The 24,738-nt window shown below is 37.3% G+C and overlaps 2 protein-coding genes and 1 pseudogene across 2 annotated transcripts in view; 1 reads left to right on the plus strand and 2 right to left on the minus strand.

The window, feature by feature from the left end:
* Positions 1–6,172, minus strand: part of LOC121419553 — a 126,043-nt gene extending 119,871 nt beyond the window's left edge. Inside the window, 1 exon segment of the mRNA XM_041614009.1 lies at positions 6,016–6,172. Coding sequence (XP_041469943.1) covers positions 6,016–6,033 — 18 coding nt within the window. The 5' untranslated portion in view covers positions 6,034–6,172.
* LOC121420137 lies at positions 646–2,432 on the plus strand (annotated as a pseudogene).
* A 4,927-nt stretch (positions 6,173–11,099) lies between the features above and the next one.
* On the minus strand, positions 11,100–23,343 carry LOC121420138 (NXPE family member 3-like). Its single transcript, XM_041614674.1, has 6 exons — positions 23,011–23,343; positions 18,086–18,250; positions 16,415–16,900; positions 15,370–15,542; positions 14,904–14,962; positions 11,100–12,516 (listed from the first exon to the last, which is right to left on the minus strand). Exons 1-6 carry the CDS (start codon positions 23,014–23,016, stop codon positions 11,696–11,698), a joined length of 1,710 nt encoding a protein of 569 aa, XP_041470608.1. The 5' UTR covers positions 23,017–23,343; the 3' UTR covers positions 11,100–11,695.
* Positions 23,344–24,738: the final 1,395 nt, after the last annotated feature.

Below are 24,738 nucleotides of genomic sequence, written 5' to 3' on the forward strand. Positions count from 1 at the left end.
ATGCTTTCAACTTCTTCTGCAACTGTGATACTCTGTATTTAGAACGGAACCCCATCATATCAGTGGACCCTAATCTGATTTCCTCACTCCTTATAAGATCACTAGTACTTGGGCATCGTGAACTGAACATCCAGGCACTGAAGAATTTATCTGTCGGAATCTCCCGTTCGGCTATATCGAGCTTTTCATTTTGTGGCGCCGATTTGAGTTTAATTCCGATGGATCTATTCGACCCATTGAGAAATTCCTCCCTAAGAGCGCTTAACCTCTCCAATAATAATATACATATTCTACATCGCTCCATCTTTTCAAATCTGACAACGATCAGCCACTTTAATCTAAATCGTAACAGTATAGTTAAAGTAGAACCATTTTTCTTTGAAGGTATGGACGAGTTAAGAGTATTAGATTTGAGATTATGCGAGATTGAAGATATAAACACCTATAACCTGACATGGACAATAGATCTGACAGAGTTAGACTTATCCTCAAATTTGTTGACTGAAATTAACCACAGTACATTTCGTGGTTTACACAATCTCAGGCTCTTAAATCTGGCCGACAACGCATTTCTCTGGAAGATTAAAGCAGATACATTTACAGAAATACAAAGCATTGAATTTATTGATTTATCAAGATGCATTATCACGGGGATCGGGATACGAACACCATCCTTAATTTCATTCTTTCTAAATAATATGCAAGTAAATATGATTCTAATGTCTTCGTCGTCATTCAAGAATATGCATTCCCTGCAACATTTGGAGATTACAAGGTCGGGACTTTGGATGCCAGCTATATGGAACCCTAACAAAAATGAATCAATCTTTGACTGTTTGTTCAACCTCAGGACTTTGGATCTGAGTAAAAATGATCTATCCTCTGGTGAAGAAAAAGATCTGCCTCCTGAAGTTCTGCGACAGCTTCATCTCTTACAAAATCTCACTCTAGAAGATTGTGACCTTTTAGACCTCCATCCTAGGGCCTTTGAAGAATTGTGATTTGTTTAAACATTTAGTTCATGTAGCGAGAATTGATCTCAGTGAAAACCATTTGACATACCTTGCAGGTGATGTTTTTCTGAATAATAAAATGTTGAGAATCCTCACACTCTCGGACAACAAACTTGCGCGACTCGACAGAAGTACATTTCAGCCGATATATTCTTCTCTTTTATCAATCGATATATCACTCAACCCTATCGAATGCAACTGCGATCTCGGCTGGTTTCTTGATTGGCTCAGCAAATCACTTAGCCTAATAAATTGGCAGAAAACACACTGTCGTGAAACTTCTTTAAAGCCCCTTTGGGGTCAGTATCTGACTGATTTTGATCATAAAGCCTACTGTCATGTGAACATCGTCCAGGTCTGTCTGCCCTCTTTCGCAATTATTTGCCTGATATTCATCATCGCTCTAGTATACCCCAACTGCTGGCTGTTGAAGCATAAGGTATTTCTATTGAAACTCGCCGCTATCGGTTACAATGAGGTGCGAGATGCTCGTGATCATAAGGACTACGAGTATGATCTGAATGTCATATTCTGTGATGACGACGAAAATTGGATTCGCGAAAATTTCCGACCAGCCGTTGTAGAACGGCTTCCGCAGTTTCAGAGGAACGTCTTTGGCGATGCGGATCTCGTTCCGGGAATGTATTACTTGGATGCCGTTGATTACGTGGTCAGCCATAGTTATAAGACCGTCATTGTACTCAGTCGGGTAGCTATTCGCGATCGTTGGTTTATACTCAAATTTCGTACAGCTATGGATCACGTGAGCGACACCGGAACCGAGTTTGTAGTGGTGATCTTCCTTGAGGACATCCCAGAAGATGAGATGCCATTCTTAATGAGGTTGTACCTTAGCGACGGCAGACCTTATATTTACTGGACAGAGAATGTGAGAGGGCGTGAGTATTTCTTTGATGAGTTGACAAAACAACTTACTTTTAATCTCCGCACCAACGACAGAATACCTTACGATTAAATCTGAGGTTATTTTTAAGTTTGGACGATGTAAACTAGAATAATGATTATGCTTTTCAGATCTAACTGGATACGACTTGCCGCCCTTTCACATGGTAAAAGAATCGCAATTTGAATGTTGATTCCAGTGAAAATTAAGGCTAATGACGAATTTTTAGCACGTGTGAAACCAAACTAGAACATGATTAGAATCACGAACGCTAATCACAATCACGACTTCTAATTATACTCCGGAATGAATTCCAGTTAAGTTTCACTTAAAGTACGTTACGAACTAATTTGCGTGTGAAAGGCTTGACCTCCAAAACATCTTTTTGGGGCGGAGCTTATGTAAACTTTCAAGCACTTCCGTAGATAATACAATTGTCTTGCACTCATCGTAGTTTGTATTTGCGATGCAGTGCTTTGATTGACATGTCATCAAGGACCCATACCGCCTTCGCTCGGGAATTCGAATTCCGGGTCGCATTCAAATCACAGTTTTCGAATGAGCGTGTGAAAGGTCCGATGATTTTAAAGACGAATTGCAATCATCATTACAATGATGATTCAAGATTCACGTGTGAAAAGGGATTATGTTTAAGAAGCTTGTGCATTCCTACACTGGTAAACTGTACAATGATATTGAGCTACAATGACCCACAGAAATTTTTATATATACTTAGTTTGAATTACTATTTGGTTATTTATATATTTTGTTCTTACCGATGGAAGAATCCTAATAGCATTAAAGTGTTTTAAATGCACATACCTTTCTTACCGTGTATGAACTTTCACTCTTGAAAACTTTCCTTGATATGTATTTGATACTTCCGCTTTCACACAAGCTATGGGTTGCATTTTCCTTTAAAAGCTCTTCTTTTCTCTAGCAGGAGTTAAAGGCGTATGACTATTACATCTGAAAGCTCAGACTGATGCACTTTTTGTATTAGGTCAAATTATATCGACGGTTTAATGATAGTTATATCAACAGTTTTCGAAGAAAGAATGAAAGAAGTATATACCCGATAGGCCTGCAATAGCGTGTATGAACTTGCACCGTTCAAACAGTGGCGGATCGGGGCGGGGGGGGCATATATGACGTTGCGCCACACTCTCCCCGGCCTTGACTTTTTGTCACACGAATCACTTTCATCTGGGACTGAAGGCTGTTTTTGGGGGGTCTGAATGTTTTGGAACGAAAATAACCCCTACAAAACTTTAAAATATTCCTAAAAATTCCCATGAGTGCAGTTATTAAATTTGAGAAAGCGCAATTAACCACAAATGAATAGACTAGCATATTAACGTTCACCTTCACAATCATTCATAGTGCGGGAGTATTCATTCGAGGTGGGCGTTCATTGAAAATCCACCCAGCGTGTCGAAAGGTAAAATTAAAAAAGAATTTGCTCGAATCAAACAATATTCCTCTTTAGTTAGACTTTTCTGTGTTTTCTCACCTGAATCGTCAATGGCCTTGGTGATCTTTTGACATAATTTGATCAACATGATGAAAATATCATACGATCTCTCATTACGGAGGCCAAGACGATGTTTGAATGCCTAGGTATTAGTTATACAGCTTGTATACAGTAACCATAATCACTTAGATATGTAGACTGTGAACTATCTTGTGCACGCAACTTCTCTCCTTATTATATATTTATATCCTTTAATATCAATTCCAATTCAAATATTTATTTGCGAATAAATACTTATAACAAACATAATAAAGTTGTATAGCGCAGTTTTTATTAAATATATTCAGCTTTCAGGTTTTCACTAAAAATGAAGGTCATTTCGGTCCCGATAAAATTGACAAGCAAAAAACGTGGGGGGGGGGGGTAAACCAAATGTAGGTCATTTTTGTTACATTTCTCTACTTTGTCACATCTCCCAGAATTCCAGAGGTGCTGCCTATGGATCGAGAATAACACACTCAGGAAAAATCTTTGGGGTGCTGAAGAACCCTCGCTTCACAGGGCCATGCTAAAGAGATAGTTTTCAGTTTTGATTTGAAGATTGAGATGAAGAGCTTCTTATGTCAACTGGCAGGCTCGTTTGGGGGCAGCAATTGCAAAGGCGCATCTTCCAAGTGTGACATCCGTTTTGCGGAAGGGAAATTGGAACAGTAACTTATCTCTGGGACTTTGTAGGATTCGACTATATGTGATTGAGCATTAAGTTTAGGTAATTCCGTCAATTTCCGAGGTTGACCAATTACTGTTTTAAGTGCAATTAACAGAATTTTGAATAAAATTCTTTGACCTACTGGTAACCAGTGGAGCCCTCTCAAAGCAGGTGTAGTGAACTTTGACAAACTATACTCTTGTATACAATACAATGTCTTTAAAATTGCTCCTATCACAGTCACCTGCAGGACTCGCATGTTTTATAAGGCTTATTTCTGGTATTTTTGTTTTGTTTAAGGAATTCTGTCACTGTCCCATGACTTTCTGTTCCTGTGCCAGTTGCAGAACTCCTTGCTTTCTATTTAATTGTCACATAATTTAATTTATTCGTACTACATTATTTATTAGGATTTTTCAGTATTCTCTGGCTCGCCGTACTGGGGCGCGGGGGCGACATATTCGGTTCGCTAAATCTGTTGTTATGCGCATCTGCAATGGTCTGGGCGTGCTAGAGAGTGCTGAAAATTGGTGGAATTGTATACTGTTATTTTTGTACTGATTATTTATGTCTGTATTTTGTATGTAATGTTGAATAAGTGTTGTCATGTAAATTTTAGTGCCAGCGGAGGCCGAATTTCTGTGTTTTTACAGATATTTGAATCTTGAATTCATGTAAAAGACCATGAGACACAATTATGGTTTACAGTAAAAAATAAAACGTTTTAAAAATGGAAGATATCAAGAGATCATCAGCAGTACAAACAAAAGTAATAATCAAATATGACTTGGCAGCCAATTATGACAATAGAGTTAAAACGAAAATGGAAAAGGGAAATGGAGCATGCATTAAAAACCAAAATGGTTTTGTTAAATTGAAACACAAAAACGCAGGAAAAACTGGTCATTAAAATTATATTTAAAAAAAAATATAAAAATTTCCTGATGTAAAAGACTTGAAATTTCAGGTATTCATATTTGACGCGTCACTAGTTACAGTTCAGATGATTTATTAAGTTATAGTACGTTATAAACTCATTTATTAGGTTTAATACACGGAGTAAAAATAACGCTATCTTGCCTTATTGTCTATATTTAATACAACTCCATTATCTACAAATCAATGTGCAATCCATTGTAATCCTCTTTCATCTGAAAACCCACTGACGTGCCCTGAAGTCTAATTAAGAAATTTCGAGCTTGCACTAGAATCGGAAACAAGATTGCTTTGAGTTTGTAACCGAATTGAATCGATGTTGTTTTGTACTTGTACTCGAAATTAAACTCCGTTTTATTTAAAAAAAACATAGTTGAGGTTAATGAACTACTACACAGTAAAAACGCTGTTTAAGATTTTATAAAACGCAGTTTACTATATGAACCTTACAGTAGTTGTTTAACAGTTTGAACGACCATGTTTAATTTTTTCAAGATAAGATATTGAAAATTAAACTTTGTTGTTTAAACACTTGTTTAAACCTTTTGAACAATTACTGTAAGGTTCATATAGTAAACAGGGCTGTATAAAAAAATTAAACAGCGTTTTTACTGTGTATGACAAGCCGGGGAAAAGACGAGCATGATTATTGTGAGTGAGAAACGGGGTGAAGGGAAAGAGAATGGCAGAAAGGGGGTGGTAGGAAGAGAGAATAAAGGGAGCAGATAGGTGAGGGGAGAGAGAAGGAGAGGAATGGAGAGAGAGAAGGGGGGAATGGGAAGAGAGAGAGGGGGAGAGGAGGGGGGTTGAATTGAGGTGAGGTAAGAGAGAGGTGATTCGCGCGGCCCAGCCCAGCCCCGCCCCTTAAATCTTTAGACACGGTTTCCCACACTTGCCTCTGTTCTACTGTGTTTCCACATAAAGGCATAAACGAGTGAAGGTAAGATCATACGCATATATCAGATTTGTATACACTTACCGACAGGTCTTGATCCATTTTAAAAATGGACCCGAGTTCCAAGATCTAGTCCTAAATCCTCAACAGTGTATGTCCATAGGTCTATGATCTGGGTCCGACAGCAACTGTCCACAGTGCCAATGCAATGGAATGACTCAGACAACCGTATCAACCTGTAATATCACAATAATTATACCCCATACCAATCCGCATTTCAAGTCCATTGCACCATGACCCTCATTCTTTTAATTTGTAAAGAGTCATAACTATAGATGGAAAATACCATCTTTTATCAGAGTGTAATCATGCATGGATTTTGAAATATCTCGAGGTTCAGAAAGGGTATATAAGGGAACTTGTTTGGTAATTAATGTCTCTGGAGATCGTCCTCCTACGTAGGGAACGAGTTGAACAGGTCACGTCTGCTATCAGGTGGTTCAATCAATTTAGAACAATTAAATATAACGAGCAAACAGAAAAAAATGAAAACATTGAAAAATATATAATTTCACAAGTTCTGAGGAAGAGCACAAATGGTTTTTTGACACTGTGGACTGCGGAGCGTGTCGTAATTTTTTTAATTTATCATAGGATTTTGTTTTTGTTTTCAAGATATCTTTCTAATGTACAATGTAAACTTCATGTGACCTCTGTGCCCCGTTTTACATATATTTGCGATTGATCCGATCAACGACAACTATGGAAAGCCAGGATCGTCAACATCCTAAATGCAAATTTGTTCAAAACATATCTAGATAATACAGTATGTTCATACATTAATCGTATTGTGATCATTCAATGTGGTTTTTCTAAAGAAAAAAATATGGCATTGATGGATTTCCATATACCTGAGGTTGATAGGATCAATCGTAACTCTTTGTAAGACGTGTTCCGGGTGTGTAAGAAAGGCATTCTAGCGTGTAACCTAACTTGGCTGGTGTAAAGGTCACAGCTTTTTAATGACTCGATAGTGATCATTAACCTGAAACTATTTTGTCATTTTTGTCTCGCCCACCAGAGGTGAAGGCGAGACTTAGGGATCCAAATGTCGTCCGTCTTCCGTCCGTCCGTCGTCCGGCCGTCACAAACTTGTAAGACACATAACTCCACAACCGTTAGTCGCTTTTCAACCAAACTTGGATGGTAGATGGACTTGGGGGACCTGCATGTTATGCTGCAGTCTGAGGTCACATGGTAAGGTCAAAAGTCATTTTCAGGTCAATGTTAAAGTTTACATGCAAGACTCCCTTATGACACCTAACTCTGCAACCGTAAGTCACCAAACTCGGGTGGTAGATGGACTTGGAGGACCTGCTTGTTATGCTGCAGTCAGAGGTCACATGGTTAGGTCAAAGGTCATTTTCAGGTCAACGTTAAAGTTTACGTGCAAGACTCTCTTATGACACCTAACTCCGCAACCGTAAGTCACTTTTTCAGCCAAACTTGGATGTTAGATTGAGTTGGGGGACGTGCATGTTATGCTGCAGTCGGAGGTCACCTGGTAAGGTCAAAGGTCATTTTCAGGTCAACATTCAAGTTTACGTGCAAGGCTCTCATGACAAGTGTTATTCCATCCCAGTCATTTCACAATGAAGTTTCGATATAATTCTCTTGCGTGCCCTTGCAAATCATGATATTTCTGGTTATTTTCATAAGTGGGAGAGACACAAAATTGCTTCTGCCTTGTTTTCCAAGCCATGATGTGTGTGTGTGTGTGTATGTGTATGTGTGTATGTATGTATGTATGTATATATATATATATAAACATACATTCTAACTGGCGACAGCTCGGGCGTGGGCCCCGCGTTATGATAAATAATTCTCATAACTGGCAATGGTTTATCTCTCCCCTACCGCCCCTCATATCAGCCTAGGTATTCATAACACCCTTGTTTTGCAACGATCCATGCCCTTTAGAAAACAAACAAGGACAAAAAACGAAAAAAAAGGCAAGGCCCAATTTTCTATTCATGATGCATGCTTGATCGAGTAATAAACGATTTCAATTCAAATCAGCCTTGTTTGAACTAATACACTGGCTGTGTAGTCATACAGGGTAAAACTGATATTTTGTGTGGCTGTGGCCCGAAAGTGGAATAGGTGGGTGTTTCATAAAGCTATTCGTAAGTTAAGAGTGACTTTAAGAACGACTGGTGATCCCGTCTAGTGGTAAGCACGAAAGAAAGGTTCACCAGTCGTTCTTAAAGTCGCTCTTAACTTACGAACAGCTTTTTGAAACAGCCCCCCTGGTAAATGTATGTGACCACCAAAGCCCTTAATGACTCGTTAGACAAGCAAATTTATCAAGCTGCATTTGTTTACATAAAAGGTGTGGCACTGTTATCAAAATCAATATAGGTCGACAAGTTTAAACAGCTTTTCTTTTAAATAATATCTCTTCATCACCCCTAAACTGTTCCACTCCAGCGTTTATAAGGATTTGAGGAAGCCGTGTATTTCGAAGATTTTGCTGAACCCTTTTAAAATGGCTCTGCATGTAATTTGTCGGCCTTCCAAAGAGAATGACACTTGCTCAGTGTCTCGGATCTTGTAGTACACGATGGCATATTTTATGACTATATTCATCGACAGTACCATAAATGGTCGCTGGCATATTTTCTGGCAGACTACCCAGGCCCCGACTGGTGCACACCCATCCCCCCCCCCCCCCCCGCTTACCGGGCTGCATTGCAAGCAGGTCTCAAGCGAGGGTTTCACCATAGACCTGTACGACATGGTTTCACCAACAATTGCCATCTGGCGAATCAACTGAATTGGCAGCTTTCTTTGATCATGTTTAATTTGCTGTTGTTCACAGGTGTTAACTGTCTTGAGATAAAACATTTCCTTCACTTTTAGACAGAAAAAAAGTTCTTTGAGGGTTAGCCACCGTGGAACCATTTTAGCTTCTTTATAAAATCGTTTAAGGTTCATAAAAGCCTTTTATGGAATCCTTTCTCTTGAGGGCTCAAAATATACGAGACAAAAGGGTTCCAATTGTCACATTTTTGTTCCTAAGAGTGTTTCATAAACGATCCTCGGGCTTTGAATATGAAAAAGCTTTAACTGTTATGATTTGAAATGTTTCACACAAAAAAACGCTTTATATTCAATCTACACCAATCCAACAGAGGGCAGTATCACTTTGCATTCAACCACTGTATCAGTTTTTTGGCAGAGGGTCTGGACTGGATATCTTCTGCCTATCATATTTTATCTCATATAGCGCCCTCCCGCAGAGGCTATATGAATACGCGTGAACAGATCGAGTTGTCAGAGATGCGCCAGTTGCACATCACCAACACACGCAAGGAAATGGTACTGGCCTTTAAGATGGCAGAGCCATGACGTCATTGCATGAAATCTATTCTTATCTACAAAGCTTCAAGTAATAGATAAACAATGATGAAAAAAAATATTGTTTTATGTACCCAGGGTAGCCACTTCAGTAAGGAAACTGCTCTACCACTGGGCCCTGCATAACATAATGATGTTATTATCACCCTTGTCCAATCTAAATGCCGAGCGCCTAGCAGGGAGGCAGAAGGTTCCATTCATGAGACGGACGCTCTACCACTGAGCCCCTTCTCCTCCGCATGGTGACAGAGCCATAATGACTCTGCAATCATGTGATATTTGACAGATTCTTTTAATTGATCAGACCATTATGTAAACATATTCCATTTCAGCAATATCAAATTGAGGTCTAACATTAGCAAGCAAAGTAAATTCACTTACATTTCACACTCTTATATCATCTTTATCGAACATACGACTACACAAACACACACCCACTTTCACATGCACGCACACCCACGCGAATTGTCTCACTCCTGCAATTACCTTCATCTCACGTATCCATCTTATTCTTAATGTCAAACTCATTAACGTACACTTTACAGCACACATCAACATAAAGTAGCTTGAGATGACTTCTTGAACAAAATTTATACAGCAAATCATCAAATCTGAAATATATATGCTTCTATTTTATTTCATTTTGTTTTATATGAGAACATATATTATGATTCAAAGGTTCACCTACAAAAATTGCACGTTTTTACAATAATGAAGTTATAATCGTAGTTAAATTTTATAACTGCCAAACAAATTATATATCCACATCACATAAGAAAAAGAACATGTGCACCATACACTACATGTATATATCTATATCGGTCCACATCAGAGAGGTGTTGAAACACCGGTTTTGGCGTTCGGTTAACACCAATTTGCAATTTGGAATTTAAGCAACACCAATTACTGTTAAACCAATATCGGTTGATTCTAAACTGGTGTTGTTTCAAAGCTTCTCTGGTGGGTTCTGATAAAGAACACTGCATAAACTCCGGTGTTGATTTAACACCAGCCCGGAATCTTAATATGTCCACACCAGAAAAACTATTGAAACAACACCAGTTTGGAATCAAACCGATCGATGCTCTTTTGTTGTATAAACATCTATCTGGTGTAAGACCAAAACGAAACAGGTGTTGTTTAACACTTCTCTGATGTGGACATGTATAGATTCCGGGTTCGTGTTATTTCAACACCTGAGTTTTTGCAGTGTAAAGCACTCAATACCGCCATGGACATATCAAGAGAGAGTTTTCGCTCCAAGACGAACGACGGATTCAAGAACATAGGAAATATGGTGTCAAATGCACTTCATGACAAATCAAAACCAATAATTCATTGTCCAAAATAGGTCAATCTGGCCAAATGACGTAATTTCAATTTTTCGTCTTTTTCGTCCGCTCGGAAACTGAGGACGAAACTGCTCTTCCGATTCACCAATTTTCTACAAAGACCCTAAGCTAATTGTAAATATTTGATGAGCATTGTCGATACATTTATTGTATTCTTGAAGCTTAAACAACGTGCTATTTTTTTTTTTACTGTGTAAGATGCAATCAGAGCTCTATTACAAAGTTTTGACAATTTCTTTATAATGGATCGTAACAGGGCGCACACTGTTTTGTTAGGCAAACACGATATTATGAAATGTTGTTACACACTGAAAGAGATTCGACCAAATTCTATATTCAGATAATGAGGTGCTTTGCAAAGAAGCAGCTGTGACTCGTGAACCGCTTTCACTAGCGGTATATGAGTGTTCCTTCAACATGTGTGTTCGATAATCATGGAAAGCAGTAATGAGGTCAATCCAGACTACAAGAAGTTCTTCCAAAAGGGCGTTCGACATCCTTCGATCAAAATCCATTCACGTTCCAAACAGCTTTTCTCGACAATCCGAGAAAAGTCCATACAAGTTCCAAGACTTCCAAGTGGACATTTAGCAACCCTCGAGAGCAGTCCAGTAAGTTCCAAGAGGGCAGTCAACAATCCTGGAAAGGGGGGTCCATCCAAGATCCAAGTAGGTGATCCAGGACAGCATTTGGCAGTTCCAGAGAGATCGAGGTTCAGCCGTGTTCACCAACGCAGTATGCTAGATGTATTATGATAACGATTGATAATAATTTGATGCTGCTCGTCTCTGAACCATCTCAAACTAGTTTGTACACTAAGGCAGTACGTGGGTCCAAGACAGTAGTCCTACCGGGGAAGGGGAATTCTACAGTAACCCAACACGTATGGGGCGATATGTATGATAAGACATTATATCAAGGCATTATAGTTGCGTAACCCGTGGCAAAAACCTTAAAATAATTTTTTTTAAGAGAAAGAAATCGGCGTAGACTCATGACGAATTTGGTTCTTCTGGACAGATGTAAGATAAGAAATTGTTCATAATGTTTGAAAGTACCGCATCATTGGGATGGATCGCGTCTTTAAAATTCTGAGCGATGGTCATATCCCATGCGTCGATGATGCCAATTTCTGGACAATCCTGCAAGATCGCCCTCATCGTCCGGTCCAAGGATCTAACATACCACTCACTATTTTCCATCTGATAGAGGATCTTCTTATAATTCCTGGTATTTGCACTCTTAAAAATCACCAGCGTCTGGGGACTTCTTTTGTGTAGTCTTTGAACAGCCGCTTTGATACCTCTTATCCTCTCTTCGTACATCGCTAATGGATATGTCGTGAAGTGTGTTCCAACGCAGATCAATACGACTGTCCTTGAGTCTACAGTGAGATCGTCTAAGTCATTGGCAATGTAACTGATTGCCTCCTTACGTATAAACGTAGATTGACGGACGGGAGATCCGTGAAACTTGAAATGTATAGAAATATTAAACTTAGAGCTCTTCGCATGTGTTGGACCAATAGCATTCTCAGTAAAATCCGCTTTTATATGTTCTTGCTTTATCTCGGAATTGTACTTCTTGACAAACTCCAAGTACATTTGCCTGGAAGTGGAGTCACCAAAAATATGAACTGCTCTGTTCTGCAGGCATTGTAAAACATCGGGTTTGGTAAATCGACGGAATTTGCATTGATCTGAGAACCAGATGTTCTTAGCGTAGAAGCCTGAAGGAGTAGGATTGTGTAGATGTTGTCCTGGTTTACAGGAGGGTAAGGAATCTTGATAGGCAAACACGCTCTTCTTCCAACCTGTAGTGTTTAAAGAACCATGGAAAAAAAGTTAACAAGTTATCATGGTTATAAACATTTATTTCTCCCATGTCACAAATTTTTTCATGTCTGTACAAAATAATATCATACAAGATCATAAATTCATACCAAAAATCAGATAATCATAAAGTATATGAATATAAAGTATATGAATATATATATATATATATAAGTTATATTTATAGAAGGAGGCGGAAGTGGAAGTCTTGACATTGTTATAAGCTAATAAATAAATTTCAGTCCGGCTTTCGTAACGGATATTCCACTGAAACTTGTTTGATACATTTAACAGATTTTATCAGGAACGAAATTCACATGGGCGCATGGTTGGAATGGTTCTCCTAGACTTACAAAAAGCCTTTGATACTGTAAATCATAACATACTTTTGAAGAAATTAGAAGTGATGGGTTTAGACTCTGCATGTGTGACATGGTTTAGATCATATCTATCTAACCGTCATCAAGTAGTTACCATGCAGACGGTTCTTTCTGATTCACTGCCTATTAAATGCGGAGTCCCTCAAGGAAGCATTTTAGGCCCCATTCTTGGTATGTCTTACATCAATGATATGTGTACTTGTATTAACGAATCTAAATTAATTTTATATGCTGATGATAGTGTCTTGCTATATTCGGATACAAATCCCAAGATAATTGATAAAAAACTTAGTGCAGATTTGGCAAATTGCATTGAATGGATGTCTGACAACAAGCTTAGTTTACACGTTGGGAAAACAGAAAGCATTTTATTTTGTTCGAAACGAAAGTTAAGATATACACACGGTTTCAAAGTTTCATATAATAATCAGGTAATTGACAGAAAAGATTCAGTGAAATATCTGGGAATTAATTTAACAAGTAACCTATCATGGACGGGTTTGGTAGACTCAATCGTCAAAAAAGCAAATTCGCGCTTGAAATTTTTGTATAGATATCACACCTGTTTGAATATGAAGTCTAGACGTATTTTATGCTTTGCTTTAATACAATGTCTATTTGACTATGCTAATGCGGCTTGGTACGGCAGCCTGGGTGTTACGGATAAGAAAAAACTAAGAATAATCCAAAATAAAATTGTGAGATACATAAATGTTTTAGGACCAAGAGCACATGTCGGATGTAATGAACTTGAAAGGGCAGGATTACTTCATGTAGATCACAGATCACAACAATTAGTATTACACCACGTGCATAAAATATTCTATTCGGATACATTAGATCATTATATAGCAAACAATTTCACCCGTGTATCAAATGTCCATAGGTACGGTACTCGAAATAGTAATTTTAATTTTATATTGCCAAAACGTGAAGGACTAATAGGAAACACTTTTTATTTTAATGGCATCCAATCTTGGAATGCTCTTCCCAATAAAGTAAAAGCAGTTAAAATATTTCCTCAGTTTAAGAGTGCATTAAAGAAGCACCTAAAACTGGAAGCTACTCGGGAGCAATATTACCATTAAAAATCACACATTTTGTACTGTTGGTTTCTACTATTTTAGATAATGTATACATTAGGGCATGTTAAAATATAATCTTGTTTCACATATCAGGAGGATTGTTGTTTGCTTCAGATGTTTGCATATTATTTGACTGATGGATATGCATGTATGTATGTATTTTATTATTTTTTTACCATATTCCAGTTTTGTTACAATATGTTAATGTTTTATACTAACTATAGGACCCCATTGGAAATAAGCCTTTCGGCTTTCATGGGCTATCCTGTCAAGGTATTCTTCAATTTCATTGTTATCTCTTGTGATATTCTTGAAGAATAAAATCAATCAATCAATTAGTAAGTAGCTAGGGGACACTCTCCTTCAAATGATATTTCAAGTACTGAAAAATGAGGAAACAAAAGAGAAGGAGAAAATGAGAGGGGACGGAAGAACAGGACAGAAATAAGTGCAGAAAGAAGAGACATGTGCTCCAGTTAGGCTTGTGTAAATCAATATAGTATATACCCTATAATTCAATTAAGAAAAATGTGACGTCACATTTATGTCCTTTGCATACTACTACTATACTGCTCCTACAATACTACTACTACTACTACTACTACTACTACTACTACTACTACTACTACTACTACTACTTCTACTTCATGTACTACTATTACTACTTCCATTACTACTTCTTAGTTCTATTACTTATACTACCATTATTATTTCTACTATTACTATACTTCTATACTGCTACTACTATTTCTACTACTTCTTATACTTCTACTTTTCTAACCATATGTATATTATATTTGGCAACATAGTTAAAAAGTATACTTTTTGACGGCGAATGAACATCTGCATATGTTGTCTGCTTCTCTTTTTGTCATGATTGTACTATGATATTACTACACTTACTACTGTGGTCTCCAATAACTTTGAGAGGAGGCGGTGATTCTTTGATAGGCAGCTTGTGTCTGGAATCCAATAAAAAGAAATATTTATCATGAATCAGTAAAAACCGAAAGATTCGTATTCTTAACTTAAGAAACATGAACAGTGATGAAGAGGCATATTTTACCATGACAATATAATTCAGATATTAAAAAGGATACTAAAATAGTGACGATGATGCATTCTATTAAATAAACAAATACACAATCAATTGAACTATACTGATCTGATTTTCATGGTTGGCAACTCTTTACGTCTGAAATATGTTATGTCATTTTGCAGCAGAAATTAACATCTAGGGATGGAACTAAATAAATCGTACTAAATAAGTACTAAATCGAAAATTGGAAAGTAACATATCGAATCCCTGTCCCACTATCATTGCAAAGCGAAGGTCTGTGACTAAATTGAAGCATATCTATTAACTTACATCTTTAACATTTTGAATTCAGCCTTGGTAACGGCCTCCATTGCATATTTCTCACATAACCTTGGATCTACAACGTATGACTGCCAGTCATCGCAGGTCAGGTTTCTATTAGAGGGCGCTACGCAAAACCAAGGGTAGCCTGTTCTTTCGTCCGTAAAGTTACAGAGAGTTTCCTGTGAGGTCCAAGATTAATAAAAGAAATCATTATTTTTAACAGCGTGAGTAAACTAAACTCTCAACTCTTCGCTTCCGAATATCAGGCCTCAATACAAACCAGGATCAAGTTGTTTAAAAGTTAAGCAATTGCTTATTATTATGGTAACAATTTTAGTTACCTTGATTTGGGTAACTAAAATAGAGCAGTGTTTTATACATAGCAATGTTTTCCCGGCTTTAAGCCAGGAGCGTTGTGGCCCAGTGGATAAGTCTTCTGACTTTGAGACAGAGGGTCGTGGGTTCGAATCCCAGCCTTGGCGTAATTTCCTTCAGCAAGAAATTTATCCACATTGTGCTGCACTCGACCCAGGTGAGGTGAATGGGTACCCGGCAGGATTAATTCCTTGAATGCATGAGCGCTGAGAGGTAGCTCAAGCTAAAGCCGGGGTTATGGCAATAATAACAACGTGCCTCGGAATAGAATATTTCTAGATATATGGCGCTTTATAAATGCCTATTATTATTAACTTTAGTTATTCATTCATTCATTCAAAATGATAAACATCTATTTTCTTCAATTTTTACAAAATGTAATTTTCAATATAAATTATACAAATTCATTTGTCATTACAGAGTATCAATACATACATTTTTAATAGAAGAACCAATTCCATAAAAAGTTTTCCAGAATAATATCCGTAATACCATATTAGCACTTAATATTGTAATAATCATAATAATATCGCAATTAGTTTTTGTCATCTCAACTTTGGCATCCAATTACTGCATGATAATAATACTCAACGCATTTGAAGTTAAACAATTTACTCAACTGAGTCAGGTGTAAATAACACCGGCGGATGAATAGTTAGTTCTCTGCAGTACTTACATTGCGAATAACCCTTGGTAAACACATTTTGTCTTCAAAGACATCGGTCCCTGAGTCAAGTGTTCGAAGATATCGCCCCTTGAAGATCATCCTCCCAGGATATATATCCCGAATCCTTTGAAGAACCTTGACAGCCTCGCTAGGATGAACCAATGTCACTATTATATCTACCATCCCAGGCCATCGCAAAGTCACATCAGCAATGTAGGTACCATTTCCAAGGTCCTTTGTGACGTCAATGCTCAAGGATGATTGTGTTTCTGCGGTATACAGCTTGACCCGGAAGTAATCACCTCCATGGCTCTTGGTGACGTTGTTGATATCCCTTGCAGTAATGCGGAGATGTAAAGAATCGTTGACCTGATATGATGTCTTTGCGTTGATGACTTCAACCGTTGAGAATACATTGCTCGTAGGTGAAAGACCCTTCTTTGTTATCTTCGTGCTTTCTACAAAGCCTGGAGTGGTGGATATACCTACAAGTGTCTAGAAGGAAAGAAAATCAACAAGAAATAATAAACCAACATCGAATCCAGTGTTGTGCACAAGGCCGGAGAACCTAGTCAAAGGCCAAAAACCAAAAGTCAAGGACATCAAACCTACCAGGCCAAAGAGATGTCCGAGAGTATAAAACCAAGGCTAGGGCTACATCATTGTCCTCAAGGAAAAGGCTTAGGCTATACAGGTTCCCAACACTACAAATGGTTTTCCATGAAGAAAACGGTTAGCCCTATTGATCTATGGTTACTTCCTTGTTCTAAAATATTTCCTTGTCTCGTCCATTTCGTCCAAGGACCTTTACCGACGCCAAGGTCAAGAATTCCACTCTTCGGATGCATATGGGAATATGTATATCATTCAAGAAAAAAATAGTATTTTTATTTTACATTGATTAGAATAATGCTATGCTTGTTTTTGATGTTTGCTTATTAATAGGTGGAAAATTATTATACCTGATACTTTTGTTAATGAAATGTGGAAATCAAATCAAGTCGAATCGTTTCCCCTTTACCACAACTTGACATATCTACGACAGCCAACGCCTACTAGCACGTGCATCCCCCATCGATGCTTCCCCTGCTGGGAATTCATTTAATTGACTGCATGAAATAGAGTATCGCGGTGATGACTCACAAAAAACTTGTTTTAGCATTTCAGCATTTTTATACCACATTTCGGTAGAACATGATGAAAAAAACCCACTACCACCATGACCATAGACATAGAGCACCAAATTCATGTCAGCGTATTATCCGCCTGGTTCTTATGCCAGCAAACGGGGAGCATTTCATCAACATTTTTGTCCTACAAGTTGTCAAATCTGACAACTTTCTTTGAATCTGATTGGCTGATAGCACTGTTGCTATAGCAACTGTCGGATAAAATAAGATTTGACGTCCGACAAGTCCTTCAAGACACACTCCTCCAATTAAACATTGACTTCAATTGGGCTTATTATGATTGTATTCATGATGTCATATCTTGGGGCCCCCGCTGACCGATTTCCACCAAATTTGGGTTGTAGGGGTTTTTCATCATGCTCTTCCCAAAAATATGGTATCAAAAACGCTGATATGTAAAAAGTGAAATTTGACGACGTCACAGCTCGGTACCATCATGGTATAAGATGCTATCAATTTGATGTGGATCTATTAGCTGTCGAGAACTTACTTTCGGACTTGGGTGGATATTTCTTGGGTTTCCAGATGACATCTTTTCCGGAGCCGGTACCTTCCATTTTGAATTTACCTTGATGTAAACTAGTAAACAGGTTATCAATGCAAGACACAACAATATGAAGAAGATGCGATGTTTCTTGTAGGGCTGATTGTCCTTCTGTCAAATGATTCATGAGAAAAAATAAATTTATAAGTAAATAACTGTAGCACAAGTATTAGCTCAAATATTAGGGAGCGTGCACCCCCTGTGCCCCCCCCCCCCCCCCCTGGACCCGCCACTGACTTCGGACAATTTTTGACAAAAAAAATACCATTTCGATTACTGTTTGTAAAATGGTCCCTTATATAACATATAATATAATCGGTTTTTAACAGCTTATGGCCCTCAAAATGACCAATAAGATACCAGAATCGTTACAAGGGTGTGCTGTGACACCTAAAACCGGTGTATTAATCCTTTAAATTGAACATCTCAAAAGTAGTTTGACCTCATGGAATCATTTTGGGTACTTTAGAATTTGACCATTCGCACATATTTGCATAATAAACTGTGCAAATAGTTAGGAATTTGAGGTCTTCAGCGTGTTTGATCTTCTTCCTTTAGTTTATAAAATGGGAATGCAGTTACATGTCTTATCTTGTGTAGAATCTTATGCTGATTCCAAAAATATCACTCGTAATGACCCCAAAAGCTTATGTTCATTTTGGCAAATTTTGGTCCCAAAAATGATTAGAACCATCACGTATAACTCGGGAGAATTTTTTCCCTCAGCGCTGCGCGCTTCGGACAAAATATAATCCCTTGGGAAAACTCCCTCGAAGAGAGGAAATGTTATATTCAAACTATAAGTAGGCAATATCTATATAATCTATTATAGCGTAGCAATTTCAAGTCAAGGAACATTATTTTATTCAGTTTCGTGAGAGGGGACCGGGGGGCAGTCAAATGTATTGATGTACACTGATGCGTGACCAAACACCGAAACACCCCCTCAACGAGTTTTTCTCTATGTGCAAAATAACCCCCTAAACAAGTTGTCGCTGGCAACATGACCCCTAAAAAAAAGCTTTGGAAAAAAAATACCCTAAATACGTTCGACGCAGTGTTGTTGTTGTTTTTTTTTTTGGGGGGGGGCACATGTGTACAGCAATATATTTGACTGCCCCCTCCCCCGGGGAGGGAACGTATATTTTAAACAAGCATAGGGGGCACATCTGGCTCGTGTCCCTCCCCCACCCCTTAAGAGCCATAATAAAAAATGTTATGTAAATATGCCGTTCTTGCATAAGTGTACAGCCCTATGTAAGTCACAGGATACATTTCTAATTGGGAATATCTCCTTCGCATACACACCCCGGGATACACACACAGAAGTAAGGTCCCCTTTTCCTTCTTTTTTGTTTGTTGTTGATTGCTTGCTTATCAAATTTTACCGGGACGAAATAAGTTTCAATTTTTGGTGAAAGCCTTCTGTTTTTTTTTTCTTTGGCTTGTCAAATTTTCTTTGAGAAAATGTGCCCCCCATCTCCCCTTGGAAATCCTGGATCCGCCCCTGTGGTGTATATCTATAATTGTTTATTTGCTTGCACTTGATATGGACTGGATCATGAAAATTAAATTCATTTCCATAAATTTGGGGTACACAGATTTAGTAATCTGTCTAATAAACTACATGTAGGGGAAGGCGGGGTAAGTTGAGCATAGGGGCAAGTTGAGCCACCACCCCCAGGCCAATAATGAATGAGTCAGACTTTATGGTGGTGTCATGTATTGATGACCCATTACTTAACCCCACCACATTGTTTTCAATTTTGAAACAAAAAGTTAAAAAATACAAATTTCAGCCAAAAAAAGTAAAAAAGGGTCTTTTTACCTACACACGTCTTTAAATAAAATAAAGAAATAAAAACAATATTGTTAGTCCAGGATTAGATTCTCATTCTTGTCATGGTCTTTTACAAGAGGGATGCATAAACAATGTGTGGATTTGAAAATATCGCATGAAGTTCGGAATGGGGTAATTTGAGCCAACCAACAAGGGGCAAGTTGAGCCATGGTAATTCTTATAGTAATGTATAATATTCCGGAAAAAAGGAGCAAATTCACATGACAGTTCTTATACTTTCAGAGGATGTTAGCATTTACAGCGCATTAGCAAGTGAAAAGACTTTAAATTTTTTATTAAAATGACAAGCTGGTTCTTCCTGCATACATTTTGTACATAGTTTTTGTGGCTCAACTTATCCCAGAAGGGGACACAACTTTCCCCACATATTGGGCAAGTTGAGCCATTTGACATCGTTTTTTCAAAGGTCACAATGACTTTAAGTGTGGGCGTAGAAGGTTATTTATAGGTGAAAATATTTACCAAGAATCAAATTCAAAGGGAAGGTACTTATGTCTACAATATTATTGGTCATATCAATTCTAACATGCAAAATGCAAAAAGTGTCACAACTTACCCCGCCTTCCCCTACACAATTTTCGAGACAATAACGCCTGCGTTTCCCCGGGGATATTCCCAGGCCGGGTCAAGTTCAAAGGTCACGATGGATCAGGTTCCGATTGCTATTTCGCTCTACAACGGCTAGGTACGTCACGTGATCGGTATGTGATAGTTTTCATGCCTAGACCCTTTCGTTGAAGCAATTTGTACAGTCCAAACAGAATCGAATCATATATTTTTGTATAATGATGCAAGTTGCATTCGTGTAATACGATACGTTTCTTCTTTTAAATCTATAGGGACTAATAAGGGTTTGGGAATTTTCAAATTCGTCTAATACTCTCATTATAGATATGGATGTTTCTGTGTGTAATTTATTTCTCTTTCAATCAAGTACTGTCTTATATGCACTGCAATAAAAAAAAATCTCCATCCATTTCTTGTTTCTTTATGCAAAAATGAAATAACCCAATCCCTTTTCATTCATAACTTCTTTGCATGTTAGTCACCATAATTTCTCTTTATTTTATTTCAAGACCCTACACTGTAAAAACTGTGGTTTTAAAACTGACACCGATTGGTGTTAATAGAGGACCACACCCTGGGGTGTTATAATTACACCCTAGAGATTGAACATAACACCAAACAGTGTAAATGTTACAACCAACGGTGTTGAAATAACACCTATATGTGTTAAACTAACACTGTCAATTTAACAACGGTGTAAAATAACTGGTGTTAACCGGTGTACATAGAGGACCAAACCAGTTATTTTATACCGGTGTTAAATTGGTGGTGTTTTAATAACACCTATAGGTGTTATTAAAACACATTTGGTTGTTACATTTACACTCTTTGGTGTTATGTTCAATCTCTAGGGTGTAATTTTAACACCTCAGGGTGTGGTCCTCTATTAACACCAGTTGCTGTCAGTTTTAACACCACAGTTTTTACAGTGTGTCTGAAGGGTTGCACAAATCATGGCATACCGATTGTTCAACAATACGTAGTTCATCTTTCAATTACTCTGAGAATATTTTATTTATTCTGGATGTTTAACAAGCGCAAAATCGTGACAGTTTGAATAAATGACTCAGCTAAAGAGAACTGAGTCACATGTACGCGAGCTCAGATTAACCTTTCATTATAGGCCTACATTTATACATCTTTCTTGTGTAGTATTCCTTAATTTGTTTTGCTTATTCTAATTCGAGACACCCTTTTCGTATTTCTTCTTTTTTTCTTTTCAAAGAATATTCACGTTCTATAGTTTAGAAGTTTGGTAACAATAATAACGTATCCAATTGGTGCATTTTTTTATCCCCTCTCCCCACAGTGGATCTAAAATAGGCCTATATGTTATCATTTGTAAGCGCATTGGTAATTTAAGTTTCTAGTGCACCTAAATATCAGAAAATTGTTATGATTTTGGATTTCATAACGTTGAGAATGACGATAACAATGGAGATGATGATGATGACAATGACTATTATGATAATGGGGATAAAATGTTAATATTAACCATAATAAGAAGAAGAATGACAATAATAGTGATATTAATGATCATATAATAATAGTAATGACAATAATACTAATAATGATAATGATAACAATAATTACAACATTAACATTATCAATTACAATGTAATTATGGTGATTTTGTTTTTATAATGGCATTAATAAAAACAATGATATAGCGATTTTTACAAGCTGTCTCCAATTAGATTTACACAAAATGATGAGCACAAAATAGTGAACACGTAAATTGTATAATATGTAAATTTCAATTAACAATGATAAAGGAGAAAAATAAGCATAAGAGATATCTAAAAGAATTACTATTAACACTATCTTAATAAAGGATATAAAGAAAGGTATTTTCGGGGAAACTTTATAAGGATTACTACTATTACTACTACTACTACTACTACTACTACTACTACCACCACCACTACTACTACTACTACTACTACTACTACTACTAGTACTACTACTACTACTACTACTACTACTACTACTACTACTACTACTACTACTACTTCTACTACTATACTACTACTATTATAGTACCACCACCACCAATACTAAGACTAAACTACTACTAATATACTACTGACTAGGCGCCATATCCATCTCGTTATAGATGCTCAAGGCGCACAGTTAAGGGGAGCAAACAAAATACACCCAAATCATTGCTAAGAAAAGAAATATACACATAAGTTTGTTACTGCTTTAATCTTAAATGTAAGGACAGACTGGCTCTCATTTGTAGGGAATTCCATAGCGATAAAATTAAGACCCCTCACAAACGAGAGCACTTTCTCCCATTCTCCCACTACAACTATAATACTTCTTCTAATACCGAATAATAATAAATCATATATAATTACATGTTTAGTGATAGGGCCTATATACTAAAATTAGAATACACGAATCTATATGGTGATGGCACATAAACAACGTTCCTTACCGCCATACTGTAATATGCGTCATGGAGTCGGTGTACACTGCACTGCGATCATTTGCTCACCCGCCGTTCTCGTACATAATTCCATGATATTCAAGATTTAGCTAGGACTCAGGAACTCCTCATACGACAGCCTCAGTGGCATGCCAAAAAAAGATAATACATGAAATTATATTTGTATAGCGTACGTATATAACGCGTATCTACCATGAAGGCGCTGTATCAGATGCGCTCCGATACTATCCCAGCTAATAGGCTTGGCTACCGCTTCCGGGGCTCACAGCGTTTTGAGGAAGATCTCGCTTAAAGGGGTACACCGGGTTGAAAATATTTATATCTAAATTATAAACAGAGTAAAATTCACAGCGCAAAATGCTGAATAGTTCATCAAAATCGGATAACAAAATAACGAAATTATTGATTTTTTAAAATTTAGCATTATTTTGTGAAAACAGTTAGATGCACGTCATCATGAATATTCATTAAGTGGGCTGATGATGTCACATCCCCACTCTCCTTTTTCTTATGTTATTACATGAAATCATAATTGTTTCATTTTTCATACATGTGTAAATAATGTGTCTCCTCGACCTATAATTGCAGCAATTAATATCAATCCAATTTGTTCAGTTCTTGGTAGATTTTTTTTAAATAATATCTAAATTTCATATAATAAAATACAAAAGTACAAGTGGGGATATGATCAATGAATATTAATGAAGACATGCCTAGATCTATTTCACGTCGTTAAATGGCCAGCCACATATTCTAGTCGCAAAACATTTCATATGTCATTGGTAATTAGGGCCTAATTAACATACCAGTCCGTAGAGTATACCTCAACAAAAACAGAATAAATAAGATCTGAAGAAAGACAACATCGCAACATCGAGATCGCCATTAAACGGCGACAGGCTCATCCCGTGTGCATGTTCAAGATCAGTGCAAGTGCATTTTAATATTGTACCGTGGACACTAGGGCCTCAGTTAAGGTCTATCCCAACAAAAAGTTGATTTGAATAAAAGGAGAAAATCAAGCAAGCATAACACTGAAAATTTCATCAAAATCAGATGACATTTTGAAATTTCGCTTTAATTTCACACAACAGTTATATGCACATCCTGGTCGGTATGCAAATGAGGGGACTGATGACATCACCCACTCACTATTTCTTTTGTATTCTATTATATGAAATATGAAATATTTTTATTTTCTCCCCCATGTCGTGTGAAATCGAGTTTTATTCCTGCCTGAACGTGTCGAATTGACATTGTTTAACGTTATCATAGTTATGTGGTTCAGTCAAGTTTTACATTATTTTCAATTCTGTAAAAATTGAAATATTGTAGAATTCAAACAATAAAAACAAAGGAAATAGTGAGTGATGGACATCTTCGACTCTCTCATTTGCATATCACTGAGTTGTCATGCATAATAACTGTTTTGAGAAAACTAAGTGAAACTTTAAAATGTCCTAACTTTCTTATTTTACATCCGATTTTGATCAAATTTTCAGCATTGTGCTTGTTAGATTTTTCTCTATTGATTCAAATCAACAATTTTCTGGGGTGGACTTGACCTTTAAGCAGTTCGCCATGGCCTATAAATAGGTCTCTATACAAACTGCATGCAGAAAGACAACCGCGTAGCTAGGATTTAATATTTGAGGGGCAGTAAGTGCACGCGAAGCGTGTCAACCAGGTGCCAACAGTTATACAGCACGCGAAGCG

This window comes from Lytechinus variegatus, chromosome 8 (genome assembly GCF_018143015.1).
Source record: "Lytechinus variegatus isolate NC3 chromosome 8, Lvar_3.0, whole genome shotgun sequence".
In the NCBI taxonomy this organism is placed as follows: Eukaryota; Metazoa; Echinodermata; class Echinoidea; order Temnopleuroida; family Toxopneustidae; genus Lytechinus; species Lytechinus variegatus.